This window comes from Phoenix dactylifera, chromosome 6 (genome assembly GCF_009389715.1).
Source record: "Phoenix dactylifera cultivar Barhee BC4 chromosome 6, palm_55x_up_171113_PBpolish2nd_filt_p, whole genome shotgun sequence".
In the NCBI taxonomy this organism is placed as follows: Eukaryota; Viridiplantae; Streptophyta; class Magnoliopsida; order Arecales; family Arecaceae; genus Phoenix; species Phoenix dactylifera.
In genome coordinates, this window is record NC_052397.1 from 18,353,338 (window position 1) to 18,380,662 (window position 27,325).

The 27,325-nt window shown below is 37.6% G+C and overlaps 2 protein-coding genes across 5 annotated transcripts; both read left to right on the top strand.

The window, feature by feature from the left end:
- The first annotated feature begins 628 nt into the window (after nucleotides 1-628).
- On the top strand, nucleotides 629-1,427 carry LOC120110973 (pterocarpan synthase 1-like). Its single transcript, XM_039127007.1, has one exon. The coding sequence runs from the start codon at nucleotides 637-639 to the stop codon at nucleotides 1,171-1,173; it is 537 nt and encodes a 178-aa protein (XP_038982935.1). The 5' UTR covers nucleotides 629-636; the 3' UTR covers nucleotides 1,174-1,427.
- A 1,376-nt stretch (nucleotides 1,428-2,803) lies between these two features.
- On the top strand, nucleotides 2,804-27,156 carry LOC103707544 (exocyst complex component SEC3A-like). Of its 4 annotated transcripts, none has more exons than XM_039127700.1 (26): nucleotides 2,804-3,260; nucleotides 4,179-4,249; nucleotides 4,808-4,888; nucleotides 5,075-5,142; nucleotides 5,363-5,465; nucleotides 6,889-7,034; nucleotides 11,689-11,806; nucleotides 12,269-12,373; nucleotides 13,440-13,541; nucleotides 13,672-13,809; nucleotides 14,247-14,375; nucleotides 14,450-14,530; nucleotides 14,624-14,698; nucleotides 17,365-17,535; nucleotides 17,625-17,775; nucleotides 17,903-17,967; nucleotides 20,340-20,510; nucleotides 20,603-20,682; nucleotides 22,986-23,067; nucleotides 23,374-23,471; nucleotides 23,701-23,809; nucleotides 23,968-24,036; nucleotides 24,597-24,662; nucleotides 24,738-24,827; nucleotides 26,562-26,706; nucleotides 26,947-27,156. In XM_039127700.1, the coding sequence occupies exons 1-25, from the start codon at nucleotides 3,089-3,091 to the stop codon at nucleotides 26,670-26,672; spliced, it is 2,652 nt and encodes an 883-aa protein (XP_038983628.1). In that variant the 5' UTR covers nucleotides 2,804-3,088; the 3' UTR covers nucleotides 26,673-26,706; nucleotides 26,947-27,156. The 4 variants fall into 4 exon arrangements, with proteins under 4 accessions (XP_038983628.1, XP_038983627.1, XP_038983629.1 ...); XM_039127699.1 differs by having other exon boundaries at nucleotides 2,805-3,260; nucleotides 26,922-27,156; XM_039127701.1 differs by having other exon boundaries at nucleotides 2,805-3,260; nucleotides 17,625-17,712; nucleotides 26,922-27,156.
- Nucleotides 27,157-27,325: the final 169 nt, after the last annotated feature.

Below are 27,325 nucleotides of genomic sequence, written 5' to 3' on the forward strand. Positions count from 1 at the left end.
TGTTTTATTGTTTATGAGAAAGTAACACCTTCTATAATGACTAATATTTGGTTGAGCATCTACTTTGACCTTAATAAAGAAAAAGATTTTACCTATTTTGTCTAAAAGCTTAAGGGCACTTTTCGAGAAAAAATTATCTATATAAATTTTTAGTTGGTGGGAATTGAACTTTTTTATAACTTATATAGATTTTTCTTTTTTATGAAATATGAGAATTTTATTTTTATGGAATAGTTACTTTTCCATCTCTGTTTTTTTAAAAACTCGAACAAAACATGAAATATCTCGCACTTTTTTTTCTTTTTTTGCTTTTGCACACCAAATGAGTCCTAGATGTCAATTTACAGGTTAGTGGGTCAGGAGGGCCAGCCCCTGATTCCACCAAACCATCTGCCATCCTCACCTCCTCACCGTATGAAAACCTTTTTTTTGCTTTTGAAAACTACGAGCACTTTCACCTAACAAAGGGAGCAGCTAATGGTTTAGGTATTCTAAAGTGGATCAGTAAGAGGAGATTGGTGTACAGCATCATGGAGCAAGTGCAGCAGACCAAAATCGCTAAATTCCGTGTAGTATAAAGCCATCAGATGCAGACCAATCAAGGCATTCCCAGGGATTCCTCCCTCGATTGGTTCCATGATGACATCCAAGATAATATTCTTTGCAGCAGTCTCGGCAGCAACGCTGGCTGTTATCCTTCTGGCCGTGGTCTCACCTCTCCCCAAAAAATCACAGAGCACTCGGTCAAGACCTTGGCTGGCTCTCTCCCTCTACATGCAGCCTCCCCACCTTCCAAATCCCCGCCGAGAAGCAACCTTGCATGCTAACAGCGCATTCATCTTCCAACACAAGCTCACGGAGGGACCAAAGAACACCTCCCGAGTCATCGGAAAAGCACGAGGCTTCATTGTTCCGATCGAGCACTCGGCGCTTTCCGCGTTCAACATCATATATCTCACCCTTGATACGCCGGAGTACTCCGGTAGCCTCAGTGTGGAGGCCAAGCAGGTGGGACATGGGACCAGAGAGGAGCTTACCGTGGTCGGCGGGACAGGGTCTTTTGCCTTCGCTAGGGGACTCGCAGTTTTATCTCAGGCAGAGGGACCATCCCTGGCTGACGCCGCTTATCACCTCACCTTAAGGCTGAGATTCCCCGGCGCGATACCAGGATGACCGCACCGCTCCTCTCTTCCCAATGACAAGCGTCTCGGTAGATCTAATTTTTCTCTTTTTTGGCGACCGATCTAATTTCCGGTTGACTATCATTTTTGTAGGCTTATTGGTTCCTTCCTGCAATAGAAATTGGTTTAGGAAGCTTAAAGGCCAATACCAAATCACTAGGGCTGAAGAGCTATATATATATATATATAAAAGTGTTCTAGATGTTAAAAATATATGCATCCTGTAGCAAACTTGTACGCACTTTACCGTACTGTTGTGGTCTTTGATATCTTTTCTCAAAGATGTGAGCTTCAGTATTCAATGGCAGCACAAATCTTTTTTTTTTTAATTTTTTATGGCAATGACAACACAAATCACGGAGTAAAAATTGCCCTCTCTCTCTCTCTCTCTCTCTCTCTCTCTCTCTCTCTCTCTCTCTTGCCTTGTTCACATCATATAATAATAGTATAATGCAAAATAGCATATCTGGAGGGCAAAAACTGATCGAGGAGGCATAATGCTGGTCGTGCAATTACATGCAGTGGGTTTTGTCAAGAAACGAGAAGTGTCCTTATGCATATGATTATTCCATATATTTTTCATGCTAAATATCGTAAATTAATCATGGGGCAGCATTCAGAATTTTTTTTCAGTACACGGATACATGATCCGAAAATAAATGCAACCACTAGCATCGACATGTAATACAACCTGCAACTGAAAAGGAGTTGACTAACAAAGCTAACTCCCAAACAAGGGAGCAAGAATGGTTTGCTGCATAAGAAATTACCCGATTGGGGTAGCATTCAGAATTTAGGTTACTAGCATTTAAAAGAAGAAAACCAGCATACCAATATGGCATGATATTAAGAACTTGTATGCATCCCATGACAATTGATCATTTAGAGCAGCATAATCTAGGAAGACACTTCAGTATGTTTGCGTTCCTCCTTCGAAAAAAAACAGTGGATTTTAGAAGTGCTCCTATCTAGGTAATTAAAGGGCTAACTTGGATGTAGCCTAACCAACAAACTGACCAATCCTAGGCTGCCCATGATCTAATGGTGCAACTTTCCCTCATGAAGTTGATACAATTCTTCTATTTGTTCTTGATCGTGGTGATAACTTGTATTATTTGTATGAATCATGTTCAACCGTAAAGTCGCCAGAAGAGCCATCATACAACAATAGCTTTGGTTGAAGCTAGAAAATAAATAATAGAAAACTATTGATAGATATTTTGTCATCAGAATTTAATTGAAGTTTCGACTTGGTCACGTATATGCCTCCACCAAACCATATCTGAACAAGTGGAGGCTTGGAGGACGTGGTTTAAACCACATAAATCACCTTATATTGTCCCAAAAATATTGTACATTAGATAATTCAGATCCATAATATTCTTAAAATGGAATCAGTTATACTGTTCAATGAGACTGAACTATCCTTTGTTCCTTTCACGTCATCCCAAACCTGGTGGACTGCATTTTAAATAAAAATCTCTATTTATATTTTATCCATATTCTCTGTTTTAAAAATTTCAGATAAACATAAGTATTAATCTTAGAACCTATCCTCTATTTCTTAATTTATTTTTATTTTTTATTTTTTCATGTGTGGCACGTCTCCGTCGCTAGATCTTACTGGACCCGCCTCGGAACGTCTCCTCCGCGAAAAAGGGGAGGAATGGAGATGGTCGCGAGGGCGCGCGGTCACGGATGGAAGCAGAGACACAAGGGGAGAAATCCTCGGATCACCAAACCGTCCGAATCTTCCAGAGATTGCGCTTGTGTTGGTGTTGGTTAGAAACGAACGAAATAAATCCGAATCCAGTCATCCTGGGATCATCTCTTCTCTTTGCTTTCGTTTTCGTTGTGATTTAACCAGCCAGCAGGAGCAGAGGGCGAGAGGAAGGGAAGGGGGAGGGATGGCGCGGTCGAGCGCGGACGACATGGAGCTGCGGAGGGCGTGCGAGGCGGCCATCGAGGGCAAGCAGAAGGTGGTGCTGTCCATCCGGGTGGCCAAGAGCCGCGGCGTCTGGGGCAAGGCCGGCAAGCTCGGCCGCCATATGGCCAAACCCAGGGTTCTCGCCATCACCAGTACGCTATACTCTCCATAACCATCTCATTCTCACCTTGTCAACCTAACCTATCCAACTTCCTCTTTCTTCTCTCTCTCTCTCTCTGTCTCTCGCTCACACACAAGATGTAGCTAAAATTTCCAATTAAATTGGTAGCTGCATGATTTAAATAATTATGATGCCTGCAAATTTCTTGTATCCATTATAACTCCCATGATCATGGAATGCTTGAACTTATGTATGAGGCGCATCCTGGTATGCATACCTTTTTATCTTTCGTGTCACAACCCCAGACCTCACCTGAAAAGGCTAGCCGAATAGTATTTTTTGAGTTTCTTAGTCTTATATAAATACCGAAGATCTTTTTGATGAATAACTAGTATGAGACTAAACACACGATATCCAAGATCTCCCAGATGAATAACTAACATGGGACCAAACACATGCCCGCATAGGGCCTCATATACTCCTCTTGCTTAAGCCCTGACATCCTCATTAGACAAAGGAGCTAAACCAATTCAAATCTAATCACAAATACCACGATTAGCCCGTGGTTGATAGTCTCAATGAATCTGTGCTGCAATGTCCCCTAGTTTACATAGGCAATGAGCCAGATCCGCTTCGATACCATTTATAGCAACCTAGAATCTCAACTAAAAAGACTGTTAGAAGGTATTATTTGGGTTCTTAAGTACTGTATAAATACCCAAGATCTCTCCGTCGAATAACTAATGTAGGACTAACCACACGCCCGCCCGCACGGGTCTTCACATTTCGTTTACATACGTTTCATTTAATTGATTTTCTAACTTAGATCGAAAGTAGATAATCTACAAAAGTGGTTTCCATCAATTGTGGAGCTCTCTTTCTCTCTCATTATGCATTTTTTGGTTGCTATAAACGTGAGATATGTAGTAAATGCCATCCGTTAATGCAGCCAAATCGAAAGGCCAGAGGACTAAAGCTTTTCTTCGTGTTCTAAAATATTCCAGCGGAGGAGTTCTTGAGGTAATTAATTGCTTTTCCATATTTATGTGCAACTAAGTTTGGACAACATTTTCCAAGTATTCTGAAAACTCTTGTACGTTTTTTTCTCTAATGACAACTTCTTAGATGAAGTCTTAGGATGGATTTTATCATGCTTTTAAAAAATAGTGTCATTCTACAGAAGGTAAGCCAGTGACACAATAACTTATTTATTCTTCTCAATTACAGTTGTGAGTTGCTGCCCGATCTTGACTTTATTATTTTGTATGCAACAAAGAGACAAAATTCAATATCTTTAACATTTAACGTCAGAAATAATGGATGCCTACTAGAGGTAAACGAGCTATGGATTTGTTAAACAAAAATTAATATTCTCCTACACCACTTACTGAAATAATTAAGGATAACAGGACACTGGAGGCCAAAAAGGTTGAGGTATATTTTGGTGTTCCTAATTGATTAAATCATCGTGATTAAGTTTATGGAATATTCTCTACATTGCCTTTTTCTAAGATCAGGTCTATGAGAATAGGTAAACATCAAAGATTTTTCTGCTCACTACATCTGTTAATTGTGTAGCCTGCAAAAATTTACAAGCTAAAGCATCTTTCAAAAGTGGAAGTTATTCAAAATGATCCCAGTGGCTGTACTTTTATGCTGGTAACTTTCTTTTATTTTCTTGGTCTCTCATTGTAGATTTCATGTATATTTTTCCATCAAAATGTTTGTATGGGAATTCCATATTCCATGAAGAGTGGAAAAGTTAATTTGGTCCATTTATATTAGTCTAGATTTTTGTGATAATTTGAAGTCATTCAAGTTTTCCCTCTATATTATTTGGTTTAGGGCTTTGATAATCTTAGAAGCCAGAGTGTAGCTCCTCCTCAATGGACAATGCGCAACAAAGATGACAGGTGATCACTTAGTAGCATGACAAGTTCATGGATGTATACATACATGTGTACATACATAGTGAAGTTTCTCCTGCCTATTTTTTTCTGTTTTGCATATTTTTTTACTGGTTTGTTGTGGAAAATAAAAATAGTTGAACATTTAGTCGAGAATTTTAGCTGGATCAATCTAAGCTAATATGATTTTGTGGTTTCGTTTAATCTCTCTCTCTCTCTTTTGTAGGAATCGATTACTTCTCTGCATCTTAAATATGTGTAAAGAGATATTGGGCCGTCTTCCAAAAACTGTTGGTATAGATATTGTGGAGATGGCTCTTTGGGCAAAGGTGTGCACTTAAACATACTCATTCCACTTAAACATACTCATTCCCCTGCACCCATTACCCATCCATGCACATAGGCACGCACAAATAGATGCAGACACCCACCCAGCCACCACGGACACACACCCACACCCACTGACCCACCCAACTGCAGCCACTCACCCACAATCAAGATGCAGACACATTCATTATATTTTGGATGCATGAAATTAGGATGAGTGTTCTTATTTGTGTACCCCTTCTTCCAAGTTCATGCAGCAATCATATGAAATAACTGATTTCAATTTTCTTCTTATATCAACCTTCCATGATGATTGAATAAGAAAATTAAGAAGATATAGCAGGAACAAGTTTAAGGAATCCCCATTAAACCCAAGCTCACATTGATTAAGCAATAGACCCTAATTCTTCAAGGCATTCTTCCATAATTTAAGTTTAACATTCACTTTGCTGAAGTCTCATTATGGACATTACCTTCGAAAGCACCAGAGGCCTCATCGTAAATATCAATAGATAATAAAATGTTATATGGAGGCTAGGAATATATGCCAATAGATATATCTAGGCAATTTGCAACAAAATTTTATTTTGACTCCTAAAATAATTGCTTATTAATCATTTCATATGCCTTATGTTGGTCTTAGTTGATCATCTAATCTTTCAAATTAACTTTGTTGATTGATTTTGAAACTTGAGAGGTTCTATTGAATTGGCAACCTCTTGAGGACATGAAGCAAAATGTGTATAGTTAGAAAGGAGTCATACCACATGAATAAGACACCACAATGAGGGGTGCATGTATAAAGCCATTCACATTCCAATTACAGAACATTTTGCCTGCTTTTTCTTTCCTTTTTATAAGGTCCTCGTATCCATCTACTGTTTCAAGCTAGGATTGTAAGCATAATTTGTGTGAGGTTTTAGGTGAGAGCCTTTTGAAAATGTTTTTCCAGTTGTTGTTAAGAGTCTTCTTTTAGAGTTGTGCTTCATAGCTGATCCTATCTATATGGAATTAGGTTGATGCTGCTGTCATTTTTTTGGTTGCTCTTTTTGTTTTGCCATATCTAACTTGTAAAACATTGTACAATACAATAAGTCCCCTGATAATATTTAGAAATACAGACACAAATATAGCTTTGGGTACTTTGCCTATGAGGCATATAGTATGATATATTGATGTGGTGCAGTAAGCACCAATGCTTACATTAACTCCAAGAAACACTAAACGAATCAACTGTATCAAGTCCTAGTGCTCTTCCTCAAAATAAGTTCTTGCTCTTCAACTAATTTTCAACAATAGATATCTTCCTGGGGCCATATTCATCATTGTGGAAGTTTTCAAGTTTTTATCATGTGCAATCTCTCATCAAACAGACTTATATATGAGCATCTTACAGTAAAACCTCTTAATACAAATCTGGTTCAGGAAAACACTCCTGCAGTCACAAATCAAGTCAGTACCCAAAATGGACCAGCTACATCTCTTGTGACACAGAATGACTCACAAGTTACCGTTGAAAGAGACCTTGTTTCGCAAGCTGAAGAAGAGGATATGGAGGCTCTTCTTGGCATGTATGCCTGTTTATATCCTTGCTTGAGAATTTATTTTCTTTATGGTGTTCCTGTATTTTGCTATTTTGATGGGGTTACTTTTTGCTTATCTCACATTTTCTGATTGAGTTAAAATTTAGATTTTATAAATTTTGTACTATAGTTTATACACGTTAGACGTGCAAGCAAGCTTTGCATCATATCAACTGCTTTTAATTTTTACTCTCTCTCTCTCTCTCTCTCTCTCTCTCCAGCTTGACATTTTTTGAAATGAAACAGCTTTAATTTTGTTATCCATAGTAAGTTGGAATTTGTTCCTACAGGTAAAAAGTTCCAAGCTCTTCTTATCTTCAGAATAGTCTAAGTTATATAAAGCAGTCATCATTGGTTTTTCCCCCTTGATAAGAATGATTGGAAAGAATACAAATTCATGAAACTGACCCCACAAAGTTGGGACAAGTCTTTAGATTATTGTTGCTGGCTTTTGTTTCTTATTTGTTTTTGTAGAAAAATATGGTAGGGGTTTTCATTTGTAAGCATCAGTTGCTACCAATTGGGATCATTTAACTATTCCTTCCATTGCATGTAGAACTTTAGTTTTGTGAGCCACCATAGTGGGGAATTTTTTTGTTATCTACTTTTTATTGAGTATTTAATTTCAAGTGCATCATGTTCTTGATGTAGTGAGTTAAATGTTAGCATAGAAAAGGGATATTTCTCCTTATCTTGTTCCTACTCCTTAGTTAATGATGTTCTTTCTTGTTGTCCCTTGATCATTATTTTCTCATTGGAGCTACAATTGGAAGGGTGGTTGGTCCTTTTCTCTTTCCGGCATTAACCCTTTATTTCTTTGATTCAACATATTGTGAAGCCATGAAGTAGCAACATTGATAAATGATATAGATATGCCAGTGCAACAAATATTGAAAAAGTAGAATACGATATGGCTAGGATACATCAAGAAATTTATCTATTTATACATACATATATACATGCATAGCTACACTATATACATACCTACATGCATAGCTAATTATATACATATATACATGCATGCATCCACCAGGGTTCTCAAAGATTCACATTCTCTCCTCAAAGAGGCAATCTCAGCTAACAGAACTTCTGATGAGGGTGTACTGTTACCAACCTCACGGGGGGCTAAGTCCTTCTCCAAAGAGCTGCCCAAACCTGGCTGGGCACTAGCAAGAGCGCAATTCAGAGGCAATGACGCCTCAACAAGAACAAGGGAGTCATCTCCGTTAGGGACCGAATGAGCCCTAGACCTGGCGGAGAACTACTTCAGCGATAATAAATCTTAATCCATCAGTGCCGTAGATAAATGGGTCATTAGAAGGATTTACTCGGGAAAGCTTTTTCAACTAGGTGCAGGGGCGGCTCAATACATTCTGGGGCCTAAGGCGAATCCAATGAATGAGGCCTTTTGTTTTTAATAATAATTTTTTTAATAATAATTTTTTTAATAAATATAAAATACTTAAAAAAATATATGAAAATAGATAGCTATCAAGTACACTATTTCAACCATGAATCTAACAAAGATAGACAAGAAGCCTTTTCAATTTAATATAATTCTTGAATAGAAGCACATAAAAGTAATTATTCTAAATGAAGGGCCATGAAACTGATTAAATAACTGAGATAATACTTGGAAATACTGTTTACCATGTCAAGCAAGAGCCGGATAGGAAAAGGTCATCCCATGGCACTTCATGGTCAAGGTAAGAAAAGAATTTGTCCATAAAGAAATCTCTCAATAAGAGAAAGTAGGGTCATTATGGGAAATTCACTCCATCAAATTAATAAAAATCCCATCCCACCATCTCCCCTTCAAGTGAGTACCCAAGCAGCAACTGCAACATCACGGCACAGCAGCCATTCAACCCCCTCCCTCCTTTTCTCTCTCTACCACCCAAGAGGGGAGAAGAAACCGAGAGGAGAAAACTAAAAGAATCTCCACCCTCCAAGACGTCCATCTCCAATCCCCCTATCTTTCTTCCGGATGGCCCAGCTGGATCAGGAGTGGTGTGAGGGAAGGAAAACCAAGACCAAAACCAAAAAAGAGAAGGGATGAAAGGTAAGAGTGGCTTCAGGCGTCTATCAAGCCAACCAAATCCCTCCTCTCTCTCTCTCTCCCCCCCCCAACCCAAAACAAAACTACTGTCCCCAACTTCCAAATTGCCCCTCTGCAGGCCAGAAAACTCTCCACCGATGGAGGGGAGAAGATTCTTAGCCAGCTCCTGATCCCGTTTATATGGGGCCTTTGCTTCCTTTTGGTCAGCCTCCCGGGGCCTTCCTTTGGCCCGGGGCCTTAGGCGACCGCCTCAGTCGCCTAAGGCTCGGGCCGGCCCTGACTAGGTGATACATGTTCAGAGATTATTTTATGTTAAAAGTCATCCGATAAAAGTTGGACTTAAAGTCGGATATAATCGGATCAAATTTAACCCACTTTAAAACTCGTTTTTTATAGAGGAAAAGTAAAGTGAACTATCATATTAGACTGACATAGTCCATATTTATAGGATTGCATCAAGTTCTAAGCTCAACTCAACCGAGCCTTAATTCCAAACTAGTTGGGGTTGGTTATGTGAATCCTTTTTCTACATTTGCTATGCTTAGTGCCATACTTTCTGAATGATCTAGAGATATCAAGTAATGCCTTACTATTTTATCCTATGTGATTTCCAATTTACCTCCACCTTTCTTTCCTTCTACATGTATCAAATCACCCCTTCATACAGGTGCATCCCTTGGTCTATATTGTACATATCCAAAGCATCTAAGTCGTCCTTCTTTTAGTTTATCCTCAATTGGTGCTATCTCTACCATTTGATGAATTACTTTATTTCTTATTCTTTCTTGTATTACTACACATCCATCTCAACATTCTCATTTTGGCCACACTTATTTTATGCACATGATTTTCTTTTAACAGCCCAACGTATTTGTACCATAAAGCATAGCTGGTTGTATGGTCGTCCTGTAAATATTTTTCAACATAGTTCTTATCCTACGATCATTAATATCCTAGTTGCACTTCTCCACTATTTGATTTGCTTTAATTTTATGGATAACACTCTCTCAATCTTCCCTTATGAATAATCGATCCGAAGTACCGAAAATGATTACTCTTAGAAACTTCATGATCCTTATTTTTCACTTCACCTTCATCTCTATTTTTAATTTTACTAAACCTATATTAGGGAAGTATTTCAAATGTATCCAGGAAGTATATAGGATGTTTTTTCAATTTTGAAAAATGGGATACTTGACATAGGTATTAGGCACATATCTAATAAGTATCTAGTGAGTATCAGTATCGGATACCCTCATATGATGCAAAAATAGGGGAAATCTGTCCATTGTATGATTATGATAGTGTAGAAAGATACATACTATGTATGCCTCAACATGAAAGACTATAAAGTTGAAGGGTAAAGAGCATTCAATTCAAGAAAAAAACCCAAAGTTACAGCAAAAGTTGGTTCATAATAGAAATAGAAAGATAAATGCACACTAAAGAGAGCTAAGTGGTTTTATTGAGATTCATGAAGGGATCTAAGATTTATAGGAATTGTTGTTTGTGTTTTGCAGTCAGGTTTTCGGTAATGAGCTGCCTTGGTACTGGGTATATCATATTCAGTTAGGGGCTCGATACATGACCCCCTGATAGGTAGTGCAACTGCTGTGTTGATTCCAACAACGGACCATCTGTCTCTATGGGGGCATATTGTCCTACCCAACCCTACAGGTTCCAATACTGAGATTGAAAACCTAAAATGAAAAGGGGAAAAGTGATGCTCAAAAATCTCAAGGAGCTTTCAATGAAGGGAAGGATATAGGAGGGTCGTACGCAGGTTTCAAGTGAACTTGCAGCTGACTTGCGAAGCGATACGAGAGGCTTGTCCTATAATTGGGTTGCATTGGTACAACATCAGATGTATCCAATGGGCTATCAGAAAGAGGATTGTTGCTTTCATATGGTGCTATGACAGGTTGATGGCACAAGAAGGACACTGATCTATCCAATTTTTTTTGTTGTGGTTTGACTTTCTCCAATGGCTGGAGATAGGAGCATTAAGGGGCATACATCAAATTGCAGATCCCAAGCGCCCACAAATACCTGCATCAAAGCCTTAGTGTGTTCTGGAAGTTGGCCAGGTATGTCATGCCTGATGGTGTCCATGATGTCAGATTCTGGGCCAGTTTAACCAGAATGGCTGATAAGGGTATGGGATCAGTAACATCGGTTGTGAATCTTGTGATATGATGATCCAAGTCAATAGTGGAATTGGCTCACTGATAAGAAGATCTTCCAGGTTCTTTATGTGAAGTCTCATGCAATAAATAACTAACACACCACAGGTACAACACCAGGAACACCAGGAATCCCTATGCTATAAAATATGTACTTTAAGATAGCCAATTATAATTATTGAATTGTCTTAATATTTCCAAAGACACAGGCATAAATATAACCTCTTGGTAAGTTTCTAAGGAGGCATAGTGTTTCTGAGTAGTTTGAGCATCCATAACACTTCTCTTTGTTTTCTTTTTCTGTTCTTTTAACTTCTCACTTTTTTGTACCAAATTTTACTTTTGTCATATCTAGTTTCTTAGCAGTTCATATGACTAGGCATTTGTTGTTTTGATGCAGCTATGTTATGGGCATTGGGGAAGCAGAGGCATTTTCAGAAAGGCTGAAGCGGGAACTTTTGGCTCTAGAAGCAGCAAATGTCCATGCCCTTCTGGAAAATGAATCTATAATAGAAGAGGTTGCCTGTGGATTTAGTCTTCTGTACCTTTGCATCCCCATCGACTATTATGAGTTTCTAATTCTAAGCTTTTTCTCTTCCCGTCTCGCTCGCTCCCCCTCTTGCCCCTTGGGGGGGGGGAGGTGGGGGTGGTTCACAAGTGAGAAGTGAGCTTTTTTTTTTTTTTTCAGATACTGTAATTTATCAATCAAGGCCTTAATTTGTATGAAAGCTATTAAAAAAGACTTGGAAAATCTGGTAGTCGGAGACTAGCCCTTAATAGGAATGAGTGGCCAATAAGAAAAGCCAAAAGTAAATAGTTGTTGTGACTTGTGAGGGTTGTTTGTTTTGGTTATGTATCTCAACAGTCATTTTACCCAATAAGTCGAATATCATGTACGGTTTCTGAACTGATTTTGCTATTAGAAAGAGATCCATAGGCAAGTCATTTACTTGGAGTTGTTGAAACCCTACATTGTGCAGGTATTACAGGGATTAGAAACAGCAAGCATATGTGTGCATGATATGGATGAGTGGCTAGGTATTTTCAACGTGAAGCTCAGACATATGAGAGAGGACATTAAATCGGTATGATCCAGTCAATTGATATAATACATCTATTTTCAGAAAAAGTTGCATATTAGTTTCAGAAGATGAAACTTATTAATCTTGGGAAATTTTTTGACGTTGATGCATGTTTTTTAATACTTATACACATATATATTCCTTAAGTATATATATATATATATATATATATATATATATATATATATATATATATATATATATATATAATTGCTCCCATTACTCGTGATTTTGCATAAGACTAAGGTTGGTGCAGTTATATTGGAGGGTCGGCATCAGGCTAACTACCAGGTGGAAAATTCTGTTCAATCTCATAACTGGCCTTCTTTCCTTTTTGCTTTATTGCTGACCACATCTTGATGGGCTCAAGCTTTGTTGTTGTCATTGTTCCATTGATTCATGTTTGGCCCGTTTTTATGATAATCTTGTCAGCGAGTAGAGATGTTACTGGCTAATTCAGGGGTTAGCCACCAAATACATCATATGCTTGGTAATCTTACTGCTCTATAAATATTGGCCTCAAATAAAACTTTAGTGACACTACAACTCATACACCAAATCTTGAGATCTTTTGTATAAGCTTATCTCCCATGTGGTTTGTCTTCCTTCACAGACTCACAATACAATTCAATCCATTTAAGATAAACCTCATCATCTGCTCACATCATCTGTTTGGTAGAAGGGAGAGAGGTAGGAGGTGGGGGAGAGAGATATTCCAACCAGGTCATTGTTGGCCTGATCAGTGGCCCAAACGCTACCCAAATCTTGGCCATTTTGTTAAACTTGTTAGATCCATAAGTTGTGCCAGCTTCTATCCATGTCCAAATCCAGGGGAGCAAATTAATTTGCTGCTGTAACTGTTTACTCAGCAAACCTGATCTAGGTATCTATCATCAACGAAATGCACTACCATCGGTATATATTCCTTCTCATGCTTTCATGCAGCTAGTTATAATTTGTTTTGGTTCATGTCACCACTTATATGTTGATCAAAATATCTTCATTTATCTGAAGTCATTCTGTTTACCATCATTGCAAGTTATATATATTTCCAGCTTATACATTGCAGATAGAATCACGCAACAATAAGTTGGAGTTACATTCAGTAAATAACAAATTACTTATTGAGGAACTTGATAAGTTACTTGAACGCTTGCAAATTCCTTCCGAGGTATGTTTATGTCTGTTGTAATATAACCACTAAATACTCACTGTGAATCCATTTTGATGGAGTCAGTTTTCAAGAGTTTATTTTGTATTTTTTGTAAGACTAATATCCAATTTAATCACATGGATGGCAGTGGGAAGCAGCTCTGACAGGAGGTTCATTTGATGAGGCAAACATGATTAAAAACATTGAAGCATGTGAATGGTTAACTGATGCTATCCGTAATCTTGAAGTACCAAATTTGGATTCATGTTATGCAAAATTGCGAGCTGTATGTCTTCTAGTGCTGCTTATGTTGACAGATTCTAAATGATCGACTAGAGAAAATTCTAGAGGAATTCATTGGAGTCACGTATTACACACACATATGCATATATATACATGTATATATATGTGTGTGTGTATGTATATATACATGTGTGTGTGTATGTATATATGTATGTGTGTATATGTATGTATGTGTGTGTGCGCGCGCGCATGAGGCTATCAGGAATACTCTGTGTGGTTTTGAAATTATTTTCACTGCTTTGATAACAAATTAGCACCTTAATTTACTGATTTTGGAGAATTTTTTTGTGAAATCAGAGTAATAAACCAGCCATTGATCATAAACATCAAGCAACAGAATGCATAAATATTGCTTATTCCTTACTCTACTTTAGTGTTGCAGTGGACTTGAAGCAAATTTAAGAAATGTAATCTGTACAGGTGAAGGAAAAACGTGCCGAATTTATATTACTAAAATGTACATTCGTTAGGAGAGCATCAGAATTTTTAAGGAATTACTTTCCTAGTCTGGTGGATTTAATGATAAACGACAAGAGCTATTTTTCTCAGGTAATCTTTTTAGTTTCATCAATCATTAGTCATTCTAAACTTTAAGTTGAGGTTGTTCCTTGGGATGCATGCAGCGGGGACTGGTGAAAAGGCCTGACCATGCAGAGCTTAGGTGCAAGTGCAGGACTTATGCACGACTTCTACAGCATATAAAGGTTTGTACTTATTAAGAAACCATAGGTTTGTGCAAGATGTTTTAGTTTTAGTATGTCTTATAATTTCACATTAAACTTTTATGAATAATGTAGAGTCTTGACAAGAATTGTCTGGGCCCTTTGAGGAAAGCTTATTGCCATTCTTTTAACCTGCTACTTCGTCGAGAGGTCAGCTGCAAAAACACTCCTTTTGATCATTTTTCAATTTTGATCATTTTTCAATTTATTTCTCCTCTCATGTTTTTATGTGATATGTCCATGGTCTATAGTAATGTTAGTCATGAAATCCTAAAAGGAATAGATTTACCATATTTACTTCAATTAAAACTACATGATACAATTGCATAACCATATAGGCTTTAGAGCAGAGTCGGCGGAACCGTCTCGAACCAGACAGTTCCGATCGTATTGAGTCGTCCCAGTGGCGGACCGGAACAGTTTCGGCAACAGAAATGAAATCCGTCGCCAGAGAGGAAGGTCCACCGTACTGATACCGGATTCCGTACCGATGCCACACTAGCATAGTGTCGGTATGGTACAGTACGCTGTACGCCTAACGTACTGAGTATTGGTACGCCGCCAGTACCGGTACCAAATCGGTATGGTACGCTCGGTACCGTCCGGTTTAATACAATACAGCATACCATGCTAGAGGGGGAGAAGAAGGAAAGAGGAAAAAAGAGTGAGCAGGGGGGAGGGAGAGGAAGAAAGAGAGATGGAGGTGGAGACTGGCTGCGCGGCTCGCCGGTCCTCCGCGGCTCGCCGGTCCTCCGCGGACTGGTCTTCTGTTTCGTTCAAAATAAGAGTCCGATCCTTTTTTAATTTGGCGATTTTTAAGTGAAGTTGGCAAACTATTTGCTGACCATTTAAGAGTCGCAAAATAAAAAGGCGGCTAGATCCCTGTTTCGAACGAAATAGGGGACCCGGCCGTGGAGCCCCCTCCGCCTGCCTCTGCCGCCCTCTTTCTCTCTCTCTCTCACTTTCTTCCCCTTCTCTCTCTCTTTTGCTCCCCCGTTCGCCCTCTCCCCTGCTTCCTCTACTATGTCGGTATGGGGCCGACACGAAATGGTCTAGGCCCCGATTTCGGCACAACAAACCATGCTTTAGAGCTTTATTACCATGATGTATTTAAACTATTTTTTTAGCAATATGACAAGACCTTAGGATAGAATATATGGGTTCTTAAAAATGTAAGTCCAGGTTTGGAAATATTAGGTAAGAAGCAGGTTTAGTTTTTCTAAAAATTTGTTAAGTTGCTGTCCTTATTGATGTTTGAAACTAGTCTGAACAAAAAAACTCTGCAAATAAGATCGAACATATATTTGTTTAGAGTCTCTTTGATTGTAAAGAAACATATGGAAAAAGAAAATTATCCTATTCTTTGAAAAAGTACGGCATAATTTCTTTCCTTCTGCTTTCTATTAGTAATAAAATGAAAACATAAAAACTGAGATAAAAAACATATTCGATATTACTGGTTCTATGTTCTTTCTAAAAAATATTCTTGTTGTCTCTGAAAAAAAGTGTAAATGTGAAAATTTTTTCTTCACCTATTTTTTAAGAAAAAAACAAGCAATTCAAGTTTTTCAAGCGCAGCTCTGTCGTTGCTGCCTCCACCACCTCAGCCACCAGTCCACCACTGCTACAACCACCCCCTTGATACACTTTTCACCTCCGCCGCTGCTGCCACCACAGCTGCTATTGCCTCCACCACCATTGCCACCATACCTCTTGCTGCAATTGCTATTGCTATTGCCTCCACCACCATTGCCACCATACCACAGATGCTGCATTGTAGTTGCTGCTTGGAAAACTAAATGTCGGTGGTCATCCTTGGCAATAAGCACATTGCATCTGGTAGCATTGACTTGATCCATGAAAATGTGTATCCTCCGGCATACTTTCAGCTCATTTTGTGGACTCTTAAGAGCTTGGTCCGTGGCAACTTTAAAACTTATTTTCACACTTTTATTGTTTTGCCATCTTCTTTTCATGCTTCTGTGCACACTGACATGTCTAACTTTTAATTTCATTTAAATTTATCATTCTACTGCCAAAGTATAGTTATTGATTCTCTTTGAGTTTGTGTGGCATGTTAGCTAGGACCAACCTATTAAATCATAGATACCCCATATTGAGTTCTAATATACTGTCAAGACATTTTTATTTTATTCCTTGAATGTTTGTGGATTGTATGTTAGGTTTGCTGAATGTACTATACTATATGCGTGCACCAATGGTCTGGCTGACATACTCATCAGCGTGTCTCATAAGCATACATATTCATCATCATGCCATAACAAGAATCTGTGCACTTCTGGATTTGCTCCCCAAGTTGGTAAAGTTTTTAGAGATTGAGGTAGAACCTTTATTTGAAGGGATAAAATTTTGGTAGAATATGATTCTGTAATAATACAAACATTTACTTGCAATTTCATCCTTGAGCATCATCCTGTCAAAAATAGTAGGACAGCTTGTGGAGGGAGTTGCGTATCTCAAGATTATGCTATTTATGAGCAGTGCCTTCCTTGCACACCAATAGGGACCTTAGGGATCCTCTATTGTGTTATCTAAGAATCTTCCTTCTTTCTCACTTTTGCCATCTTCTATGTTTACATGGCTTCTTAAAAGAGCTGGTAGCCTCTCCTTTGCGGTCCACTCCTTTAGAACTCATTTTTGTTAAGCTTGTAAGCATATTGCTCATATCTACAATTTCAGATGGTAGCAAATGCAGAACATTCTTGGTAGAGACTGTAAGAAAACTGTAAACATAAAAAGATGAATGTGATTTGTAAATATAGATGTTAACCTAGTTTTTGGTGTATGGTTTTTAGGTTCGTGAGTTTGCTAATGAACTTCGTGCAAGTACCAAGGCATCAAGAAATCCAAATCTTTGGCTTGAGGGTCCCACAGCTTCAAGTCAGACAGCAAATAATGCAGATACTTCAACTTCTGAAGCATACTCAAAGATGTTGACAGTCTTTATTCCTCTTTTTGTAGATGAGGTTATTTTTTCATCTATTCATGCATCGAATCTCATAGTAAAGCTTATCAATACATGGAATAAAACATGCACTTTTGGTTGCTATTGCAGAGCTCTTTTTTTGTGCATTTTATGTGCTTTGAAGTTTCTACATTTGCTCCACCTGATGCTCCAAGTGTTGACAGAACTGCTTCTAATGGTAATTGTACAAATGAAGAAAATCTCAGCAAGATGAATGCTCATGGAAATGATGTCAAACCCAGTAATCTTCTTTGTTTTGTTCTTAATGGACCTCAGCATTGTCTCATGACTGATATGATGTTTGCTTTCTACATTTTGTGATTAATATTTCTCCAAGTAACATGCATTTCTTATGATTCTTTCTCCAGGTAATAATCCTGCAGAGTTGGCAATGTTAAATGAATGTCTACGAGAGTTGCTCGATGGAACCCAGGTAATTTTTGTATGACCATAGCCAAGGTCCACTATCTTGGTACCGCAAACTGTATCGGTACTTTATCGATTCGGTGTGGTACGGTATGGTACATCTCTATACCAAAATAGCTCTCTAACCATTTTTCTCAAAGTTTATCTCGGTATGCCTCAATATAGGTCGGTATGTCTCGGTACAGGCCGGTATGCTTCGGTGCAGGCCGGTACACACTTTGGTACACCTCGGTACACTTTGGTACAGATTGTTACACTTTGATACGGGGTGGTACGGGGCTTGTACTGACTCGAAGTTAAGTTTCGTACCAGTTTTCTCTCGGTATAGTATGGTACGGTACGCCTCGTACTAGACGGTATTGGACAGTACGACAGACCATGACCATAGCCACGTGTGTACAGGGTCAAAATGTCATACACTTGAGGATGAAGCATACCATATCCCTCTTGATATGTGGGCCCCATTTGCATCTGATGCAGGGCCAGGGCTGGAATTGGGATGGTTTGGTGGGGCCACTCATTGTGCAAGCTTGGTTCAATTTTTTTAACATGTACCCTGGCTGGCTCTAAGCCTGAATATATTATTGTTTGCTGGGCTCAAGCCCAAACGTTTGTCGCCCCTAGGCACAAATGGACCCTTCAATCTCCATTCCTCTCTTCTTCCTACAATTCTCTCTATCCTCCTTTCCTTAATTTTCTCCACTCCACCTACTCTCCCTATCCTGCCTTCTGCTCTTTCCCCTTGTTTTCTACTGTTGCTCTCCAGCCTCAACAAATCCATGTACAGTCTTGTCCACATCTCCTTTCTCCTCCCCATCCACTGGTGCTCCCACTGTGAGGAAAGGGGGGCCACCACAGAGGAGATAAACATGGTTGGAGGGCACTACGAAGCTGTTATGCCCCGTCTGTAGCAATAGATATCTATGATATGCTGAAATATGTGTATGTAAGTTAAAGGGCTGATTGATTCTCATTCCTTAAATTTTATTGCCGTTTAAGGTTAGTGTTTGGCTAAGTTTTGTTTACTAATAGTTTGCTAATGTGAAATATGTGTTGCTTTATACATTGTTACACCTTCTTCTACAAAGTCGTGCAAAGGGGTGAAAGTTAATTTCCCAAATTAATGAGGTTCTGGCTTTGGGCTGTGATGGTGGCAGCTAAAATCTGACAGAAAATATGCTAGAACTTTAACCTTTAGTCCTAGCCCAATTCAAAGCTATGAACTTATTGGCCTTAAGGTGGTCTGGGCCAACAGACCTGCTCAAATCATTTGCCAGCCCGATGTAGTGTCTTTACCATGATGATTGATGGGGATGTTTTTTGTTCAAGCAGTGTGTAGGCATGCTTACATAAGTAGCACACATAACACATGTATATCTAAAGACAGAGGACTCTAGTTAGATGAGTGCAAGCAAAAAATATAATTTTTCGCTCTATTACATTTGATGTACTTTTTTTCTAAATTTAGATCTCTTCCATTCTTTTCCCTTTTTTTTAAAAAAAAATCTTTTGAGAGATGTGGTTATTTCCTCATAGGTCTCCATGCATTAAACGTAATACTCCAAAATTTACCTTTGTCTTTCGAGCACCTGCTTAGGTGGTCAAGAGCTGTTATACATAGTTAAAACTTCATTAATAGTTGTTGGTCAGCTTTGACAAGTTTTTACTATTACGGCTGCTTGAGATTTTTGTATGAGCATATTCATCACAAATCTTTGTACTTTGTAGGCCCCTGTAGTTGCCCTACTTGTCAGTGAAACTGAGCACTCAACTATTTAAATTCATATCTTTTATTTTGTCTTTTGACAATTTTCATTATGTGCACTCCAACGTCGATTTTTGGTCATGAAAATTGACTTCAACCTTTTTTGGAGTTTTTCACCATATTTGCTTGATGAAAACAATTTTCAATCATGGGCTCTATTCATGCATCTGCAATGTATATGCCTCGTGTGGAAAAGTCTGTCACTTTTGATAACTTAAATGTACCTTTTGAGTTCTAATTTGTTTGAGGGTAAAAAAATTCTGAGCTGTTTACCATGAAATCAAGCACAACGTGCTAATTACTATTCAGTTATGTGACTGGATTTTGCATGTCTTCCTATACCATTTCAAGTGCAAATTGACCTGAAAACTTTCTAGTTTCATATGAGCACTTAATCATTCCTGCTTATTGATTATTATCATTACTTATCATTTCTGCTTATTGATTATTAGCATTACTTATATTTATTATTTTAAGGACAATAATACCATTATCTTATTTTAGTGGTTTTGTCTTACCAGTTATTAAAAATTATATTTTATTTAAGACAACCTGACAAATCTTTAGTTTTTTGAAGTTCAGTAAATTGCTATTGCTACTTTCTGTTTTATTAGGAAGATTTCTACTCAGTGGTAGATTGGGCATGCAAGATTGATCCTATGTGCTGCATATCAATGCATGGGATTACAGAGCGCTACCTTTCTGGTCAGAAAGCTGATGCAGCAGGATTTGTGCGTCTGTTACTTGATGACCTGGAGACCAGAATTTCGGTTCACTTCAGCAGGGTTTGGTCATACTGCCACATGATATTGCACTTGCCCTTTTCATAGGGAAATGCCTTAATCAAATATTTTTTTAATTGCAATGTTCATTGCAGTTTGTGGATGATGCTTGTTACCAGATTGAAAGGCATGAACGCAATGTACGACCAATGGGGGTTGTACCCTATATTCCAAGGTTAACTGCTTTTGAATTTTTAAACTTGTTTACTTGTATGGTCTGATGTTTTCAACCTGTTTTCAGTCTTCTTGCTTAAATGTAATTCTTATTAACTATGCTTTTGATTAATTTCTATTTAATGTTGCTAGATTAGTTGATTCTATTTCATGTATTGTTTGATTTTCTTGGCTAAAACTTCTCCTTTTAAATGTATCCAAAAAGTGTCTGCTTGCAAATTGGTGCCATGAAAATTGTAGATTACACAATAAAGAGACAGACTAATAGATCTATAGAGTAGTGGGAAACTCGTATCATGTCACTAACGGTTTGTTTTATTGGTGTCAACCTTTTACTCTGCTATAACTTAAATATGCAACCAAAATTGGTGCAATGATAGAAGTCTGTTGACGATCATAAGAAGAATGGAAAACTGCAAAAATCATTGCAAGACCCTATTTATCTTTGGATCTTACAAGCTTTTCTATTTAGATTTATACCAGACTAGGTGTATTCATTCCATAAGTTGGTCATTATTCATTTCCAGTAATTATCACATAACCTTTTCTTCTATTTCCATTCATCCCTTAACATAGAAAAGTTATCCTAATGGACCACCTGTAGTGCCAGCCTTCTTATGCTGATTTCAGTTTCATATGATCTAAATGCCTAACACAGTAAATGAGCTGGCAATGCAAGCTTTGCTACACTTAACATGGCAATAAATCATTGTATAATATAGTGATTCACATGTTATTAGCAATTTGCACCACTCATTTGTCAAAAATGCAATATTGATGTTAGCAACATTCATTGAAACTTATCTTTTTACATGTATGCAATTTTTTGTTTTTTGTTTGAATCACCTTGCTGATATAATTTTCATTGGATGGACACTTTAAATTGTTCTTGGCCCTCTGTTGAATTTCTTAATTCTCTTTAAACATGGTGGTGCATTCAGAGTGGGAGTCTGTTGGCCTCCTTGCTTGTTATACGCCACTTATCGCATCTGGTAAAAATTTCACTGCATTTCTTTTTCTTAAACGTGCATCTGTAAACTAATTCTCTATAAGGTTTTCTTGTCAGTCTAACCTGTTGGTCCAAACTCCAAACCAAAACCACATTTGTAGGTTTTCATGTGTTAATTCACAGTTTAGATTTTTTTCTCTCTCTATTTCTTGGCTAACTCATGGACCTAGTTCCAATTTTTGATGTTGTAAACTAAGTTCATGGTGAGATTAATAATTTATGCATCTTTTGTTGGCTTTAAACCTAAACTTTCTTTTTACCTTGGTACAGGGAAGAAAGCCCTCTGAACTCTCCCTCAAAAATCTAGCTTATTATGCTGAACTAGACTACTTAATTCCATGGGAAATCCATAGTGTAGAGTGCATTTTTCACATGGCCACAACTTATCCATCCACCTTATCCTCTGTCTTGTTGGTCTTCTTGTATGTGAGGTGTGCTTACTAATGTCATCCCCACCCTGCAAACCAAATGCCAATTAAACAGTGATGGTGGGTTTACAATGTTATCGTTTATCCATATCGTTATTAGAGCAAAGTTAAGCTTTAGATATGTCAATCCGAACTTATAAACCATACAACTGATCCCTTCTCAAAGCCTTCTTGCTCCACTTTGGGCATGAAGCATTTGTGCAATGTGAAGGAGCCTGTTGCCAAATTTTTACCTTATTGATTTTAAAGAGTAGAACCACTGCCTGCTTAAGATGGGATACTGACTGATACCCACTTAAATTGTAAAACTATACACTAACCGTTTTGGTTGTATTGACAAGTGGGCCCTCAATATTCAGTAGACGGCAGGTCCCGATTGTTTGGTATATATGCACTCTTCTCTCCCTATATATAGATTGAATGGAGGCCCGCCCGACCACTACTGGGAGGTCTAGCTCATGGGGAGTGCCTTTCCATTTAAATAATTGAATATATGGTGAACTGAATTTATTTCATTCTCTCGAAAAAGGATCATATTAAATGTTTTTAACTGTGGAAGTGGTAGTATGTGCGGTGGATGGTTCTCAAGGTTTTCAACTGTCTTGCTCGGGATTCACCCCTCATTATTGCACCATCAATTAATCTTATGTTTGAGATGCCAGTGGTATCATTTGAAAGGAGTATATCTTACAAGAAAGCCTTGAGTGCAAAACTGTATAGTCAGACGTATATCTATTACATCCATGTTATTTTCATCTATAGTCGGGTTGAAAAATTAGTTCTGTTGCATCTGCATTTAGCTTATGCTGTAGATGTTCAAATTCCTCATTACTCAGAATAATTTAGATCTATGGTCTCGATGCATAGATTTGCTTCTCTTGCAACACGTATGGAGCAATACATCCAAGGGCAATCAAGGGATTTGGTTGACCAGGCATATACAAAAATTGTAAGTATTCTACGGTCGATGATGCTACTCAGACACTCATCACTTTTTATCGAATGTTTCATTTTCCTTTCAACAAAAAGATAATGTTTGAAGTAGCACAAGCACTGAGTACAATTTGGACTTATTACATTCAATGCAACTAAGGTAGCCTGTCTTTTCAAAAAGTTAATCAGCATTGTTTTGAATGACAAGGCTTGTGATACTTTGATGTATGAATACAGGACTTTCCATCTGGTTGATGTTATGTATACTAGCTTATCATTATGTTTTGACTTTGGAGAAAAACAATTTGATGCTTTGGAACAGGTTAGCATTATGTTTGTGACTTTGGAGAGGATTGCACAGACCGACCCAAAATATTCGGACATTGTACTGTTAGAGAATTATGCAGCTTTCCAGAACAGGTTGCTAAGATTTTAACTTATTTTTTTTCTGATGTCTTTTTTAATAATATGTGAGATAAAGTTTTGCTAGTTACGGTCATGGCTTACCTCTAATTTCTTTTTCTGCTGTCCTGTTTATTTTTGTATTGACAGAAAGATTATATGCTTAAGGTTAAGCAACAAGTCTCATCTCATGTTGAATTGAACATGGTATCAATTTTACTGACTTGAAGTATTTATTTGGTTGCAGCCTTTATGATTTAGCCAATGCTGTTCCCACACTTGCAAAATTCTATCATCAAGCAAGTGAATCTTATGAGCAAGCCTGCTTGCGCCATATCAATATGGTTATTTATATTGTAAGTATATCTCCGTTTCTATTTTACTTCTTATTTCTAGCGAAGCTACTTAGGTTGTTGCATCAGACATTGGTTACGCCCTTTCCATGTTTGAGATTTAAACTGGGAATTCATATTTGGAAGCTGGTTTTCTCATGTATGGAACTACTTCTTTGCAGCACTTTGAAAAATTATTTCAGTTTGCTCGTAGAATTGAGGAATTGACATTCACGATTCCGTCAGAGGAGGTGAGTGGAACATAGATTGTTGCTTTTCCCCTAGTATTAGTTTGAGATGGTTGGGTTCTGTTAAAGGGTATTCTGTTCCGTAGCTAGTAAAAAAGTAAAATGCCCTTGATAGATGTAAATTTAGATAACTTCTGTCGCCATATTCAAATAAATAAATAAATAAAGGTATTATAACATAATACTTGCATGCTAGGTTCCTTTGATGATTACAATGGGGGTTGGCCCCAGTTCACCCAACCAACCGGGCAACAACTGCAAGTAGTTTTATCTAGGTTATTTAACCTTTCAATGACTTGCATTTAATGTAACTTCGCATACAGTAGTTTTTAACTTTTTTTCCTTCCTCCTTTTTACTGTCTTTATTTCTTCTTGGTGCTTTTATCTATTCTTTTCAATAATTTACTTGTTGGTCATTTGGTCTTTTATTTATTTTATTTTTTTTGGGGTTGGGGCCGGGGGGGGGGGGGGGGGGTGGGTGGGTTGTGGGGTGCAAGTTAAACATCTGTATGTGTTTCTGCTGGTTGTTGTGGCTGACGGTATCTGCTGGTTTGCATATTCAGATTCCTTTTCAAGTTGGAATGTCAAAAGTGGATCTCCGGAAAACATTGAAATCTAGCTTATCAGGAGTAAGAGCAGAACAAAAACCACATTTTTCATATTCAGTAGAGTTTATAGATATTTTTTAACCCCTTTGCTGACAGCTGGACAAGGCCATCGGTGCCATGTATAGGAAGTTACAGAAAAATTTGACTTCAGAAGAGTTGTTGCCTTCATTATGGGATAAATGCAAGGTTTGCCTTTTCATCTGCTCTGAGTGTGTTAATCATATGTCTGTTTTTGTGGGTGTTAAATGTCCTGATTGATAGTTAGGCCATATGGAGCAGCAATATGATCAAACTTCTTGCTTCTTTCTTCATCAAAAAAAAAAAAAAAAAAACTTCTTGCTTCTTTGCCTTTTTTTATTAAATGGAAAGTAGCAAGTGCACTTTTGATTTAGATGCCTTTGAATTCCTCTGGATTTATAGCGGGCTAATGTTCACAGAAAGGCTGAAATAGGTTGTGAAAAGCATTCTAATGTGTGAAATAGGGCAAAGTTTTTCAAAAAACTTTATAAAAAATGGATTAATCGTAATAATAGGTTCCTTGTGTATATTATTCCCAAGTGATATAGTGTTGGTTGATGAGACAAGCAAAGTGTTGACCAATAACGTAGAGGTAGTGAAAGAAAGTTATAGAGAATAACAAGATCACCTTCTCTGCCTTGGATCTATGCAACGAAAGTATGGAGAGATTGATAAGAATGACTTCATAATCTGTATGGTGGATCCAAAGTGGAGATGGACCTCTAGATTATGAAGCTCAAAAGTTAATTGACCCAAAACAAAGTATGAAGTGCTACATGGCATACAACTCAATTGGTATGTTGGAGGAGTTGAAGATCTATCAGCAATTGCAAGATAAGATATTTCCAAAAGAAACAATCCTCACTATCTTCAATTCAATTTTAAAATAAGATAAGGATGAGGATACCTTAAATTATATTAGAGCAGGCAGGGTTTTAGAAACCGGTTGCGGTATGCGGGTGGGCAAGGGGCCGCACAGCACATAAAGATTGCCGCATATGCTGGCACATATGAAGCTAGTCTCTTAAATATAAATAATTTGTATTAAATGCAACAATAATTATTTTTATAACTAATAGAAATAATAATAACAGTAACATCAAGAAATTAGTGCTCACTACTTAGCATTTAATTCTTACCAGAATTAATTATAGCATAATTAACATATATATATTATCAATGAACATGTATCTGGCCCATCTGGAATGCACATCCAACCAAAGCATCTAAAACATGCTTTGGCCTGCATAAAAGGGGCTATATATATGGTCACATAATGCTAGAAGGGCCATATTATTAGTCATACAACGGTAAGTAGGCTGCATATGTAGTCATAACGCTAATCCTGTCACATATATTTTCATATAATACTAAATAAATTGTATTTTTGGCCCAAATGTAGCCAGACTGCATATAGCAGTTGCTTGAGGATTGCGGTGCAGTCAGGGGACTGCATACACATATGGCTACATATACTGCATTTTGAAAATCTGAGGGCAGGTTTTATGCACAGGTGATCCTCTCTAATGTGTTACGTAATTGCTAAAATTCTATGGTGATAAAGGAAGTCTCATGGGGCATATGGATGATCAAATTTATTTCACTGAATTCGATTAACTGCAACTGATATTCGTGAACTTCAAATGAGCATAGTAAAATTGTCCTGATTACTGTAATTAATTTAGGACAAATGTATATAATATTTAGCATTTAGTATCGAACACAAACACATGCCCATGCACAGACAGGAAGTAAATACAAATTGTATGGCCTGAAGAAACCTTTTGTGCGGATACAAATGATTGTTATTTAAAATCAATATTAATGAGATAAGGCCTGTTGATTATACCATTTTATTTTTATGTGATATTGTTTGACACATGCACTATTTTGGCATTGCAGAATGAGTTTTTGGATAAATACGGAAGTTTTCTTCAGCTAGTTGCTAAAATTTATCCAAATGAGACCATTCCTACAGCGTCAGAGATGAGAGAACTTCTGGCTTCAATGTAGACATAGGCGTAGAATTTGCATATCATCCTTAAGGGTAACAGTCTTTCATATTCCCCTTTTTCTTATAGTATGTTATTCTATTCCTATGTTACATTGAATTCATTCCATTTTGGTTCTTTTTCCCGTTTCCCCTTTCTTTTTTCTATTCATGTTATTTGCCGTCTCCTCTTTGGTTTACCAAGGACAAATTATATCAGAGAAATTGCTTGAAATTCTTGATTGAATGGGAATCTCTATTCTATTTTGCAGATTAACTAGTGAAAAAAAATTGTAGGTACTGCCCTATGTCTCGAAGTGCCCATGATGCGAGTATAATTTTCTCCTCGGATGCACTTATCATCTCATGTACCAAAATGAAGGCAAGGATTGTTGATTATGATTAAGATAAGGATTATTCTTTTCCTGTTTTTCCTGCTCATTGTCGAACATTTTGCGGGTTAAAGAATTGCATAATGATATATATTTTGGAGAATTTCAATTTAAATTACACATCATGCGATCACGTACCAAGTTGGATATATCATCGGCCAACATTAGTGGGAGTTGAAGAGTGTTGCATCAGTTACACCAAAAAAGAGAAGTGAATGACAACAGCCGGCACCTAGGAGAAGACTAATACATGGAAGAGGCCATATTTTGTTACGCTAACAATC

Excerpts from the sequence above, each read along its gene's own strand:
- LOC103707544 (XM_039127700.1), top strand. The coding sequence starts at position 3,089 with ATGGCGCGGTCGAGCGCGGACGACATGGAGCTGCGGAGGGCGTGCGAG. Across the intron at positions 4,250-4,807 it reads CCAGCGGAGGAGTTCTTGAG|CCTGCAAAAATTTACAAGCT; the intron begins GTAATTAATTGC and ends TTAATTGTGTAG. Across the intron at positions 23,472-23,700 it reads TATGCAGCTTTCCAGAACAG|CCTTTATGATTTAGCCAATG; the intron begins GTTGCTAAGATT and ends ATTTGGTTGCAG.
- LOC120110973 (XM_039127007.1), top strand. The coding sequence starts at position 637 with ATGATGACATCCAAGATAATATTCTTTGCAGCAGTCTCGGCAGCAACG.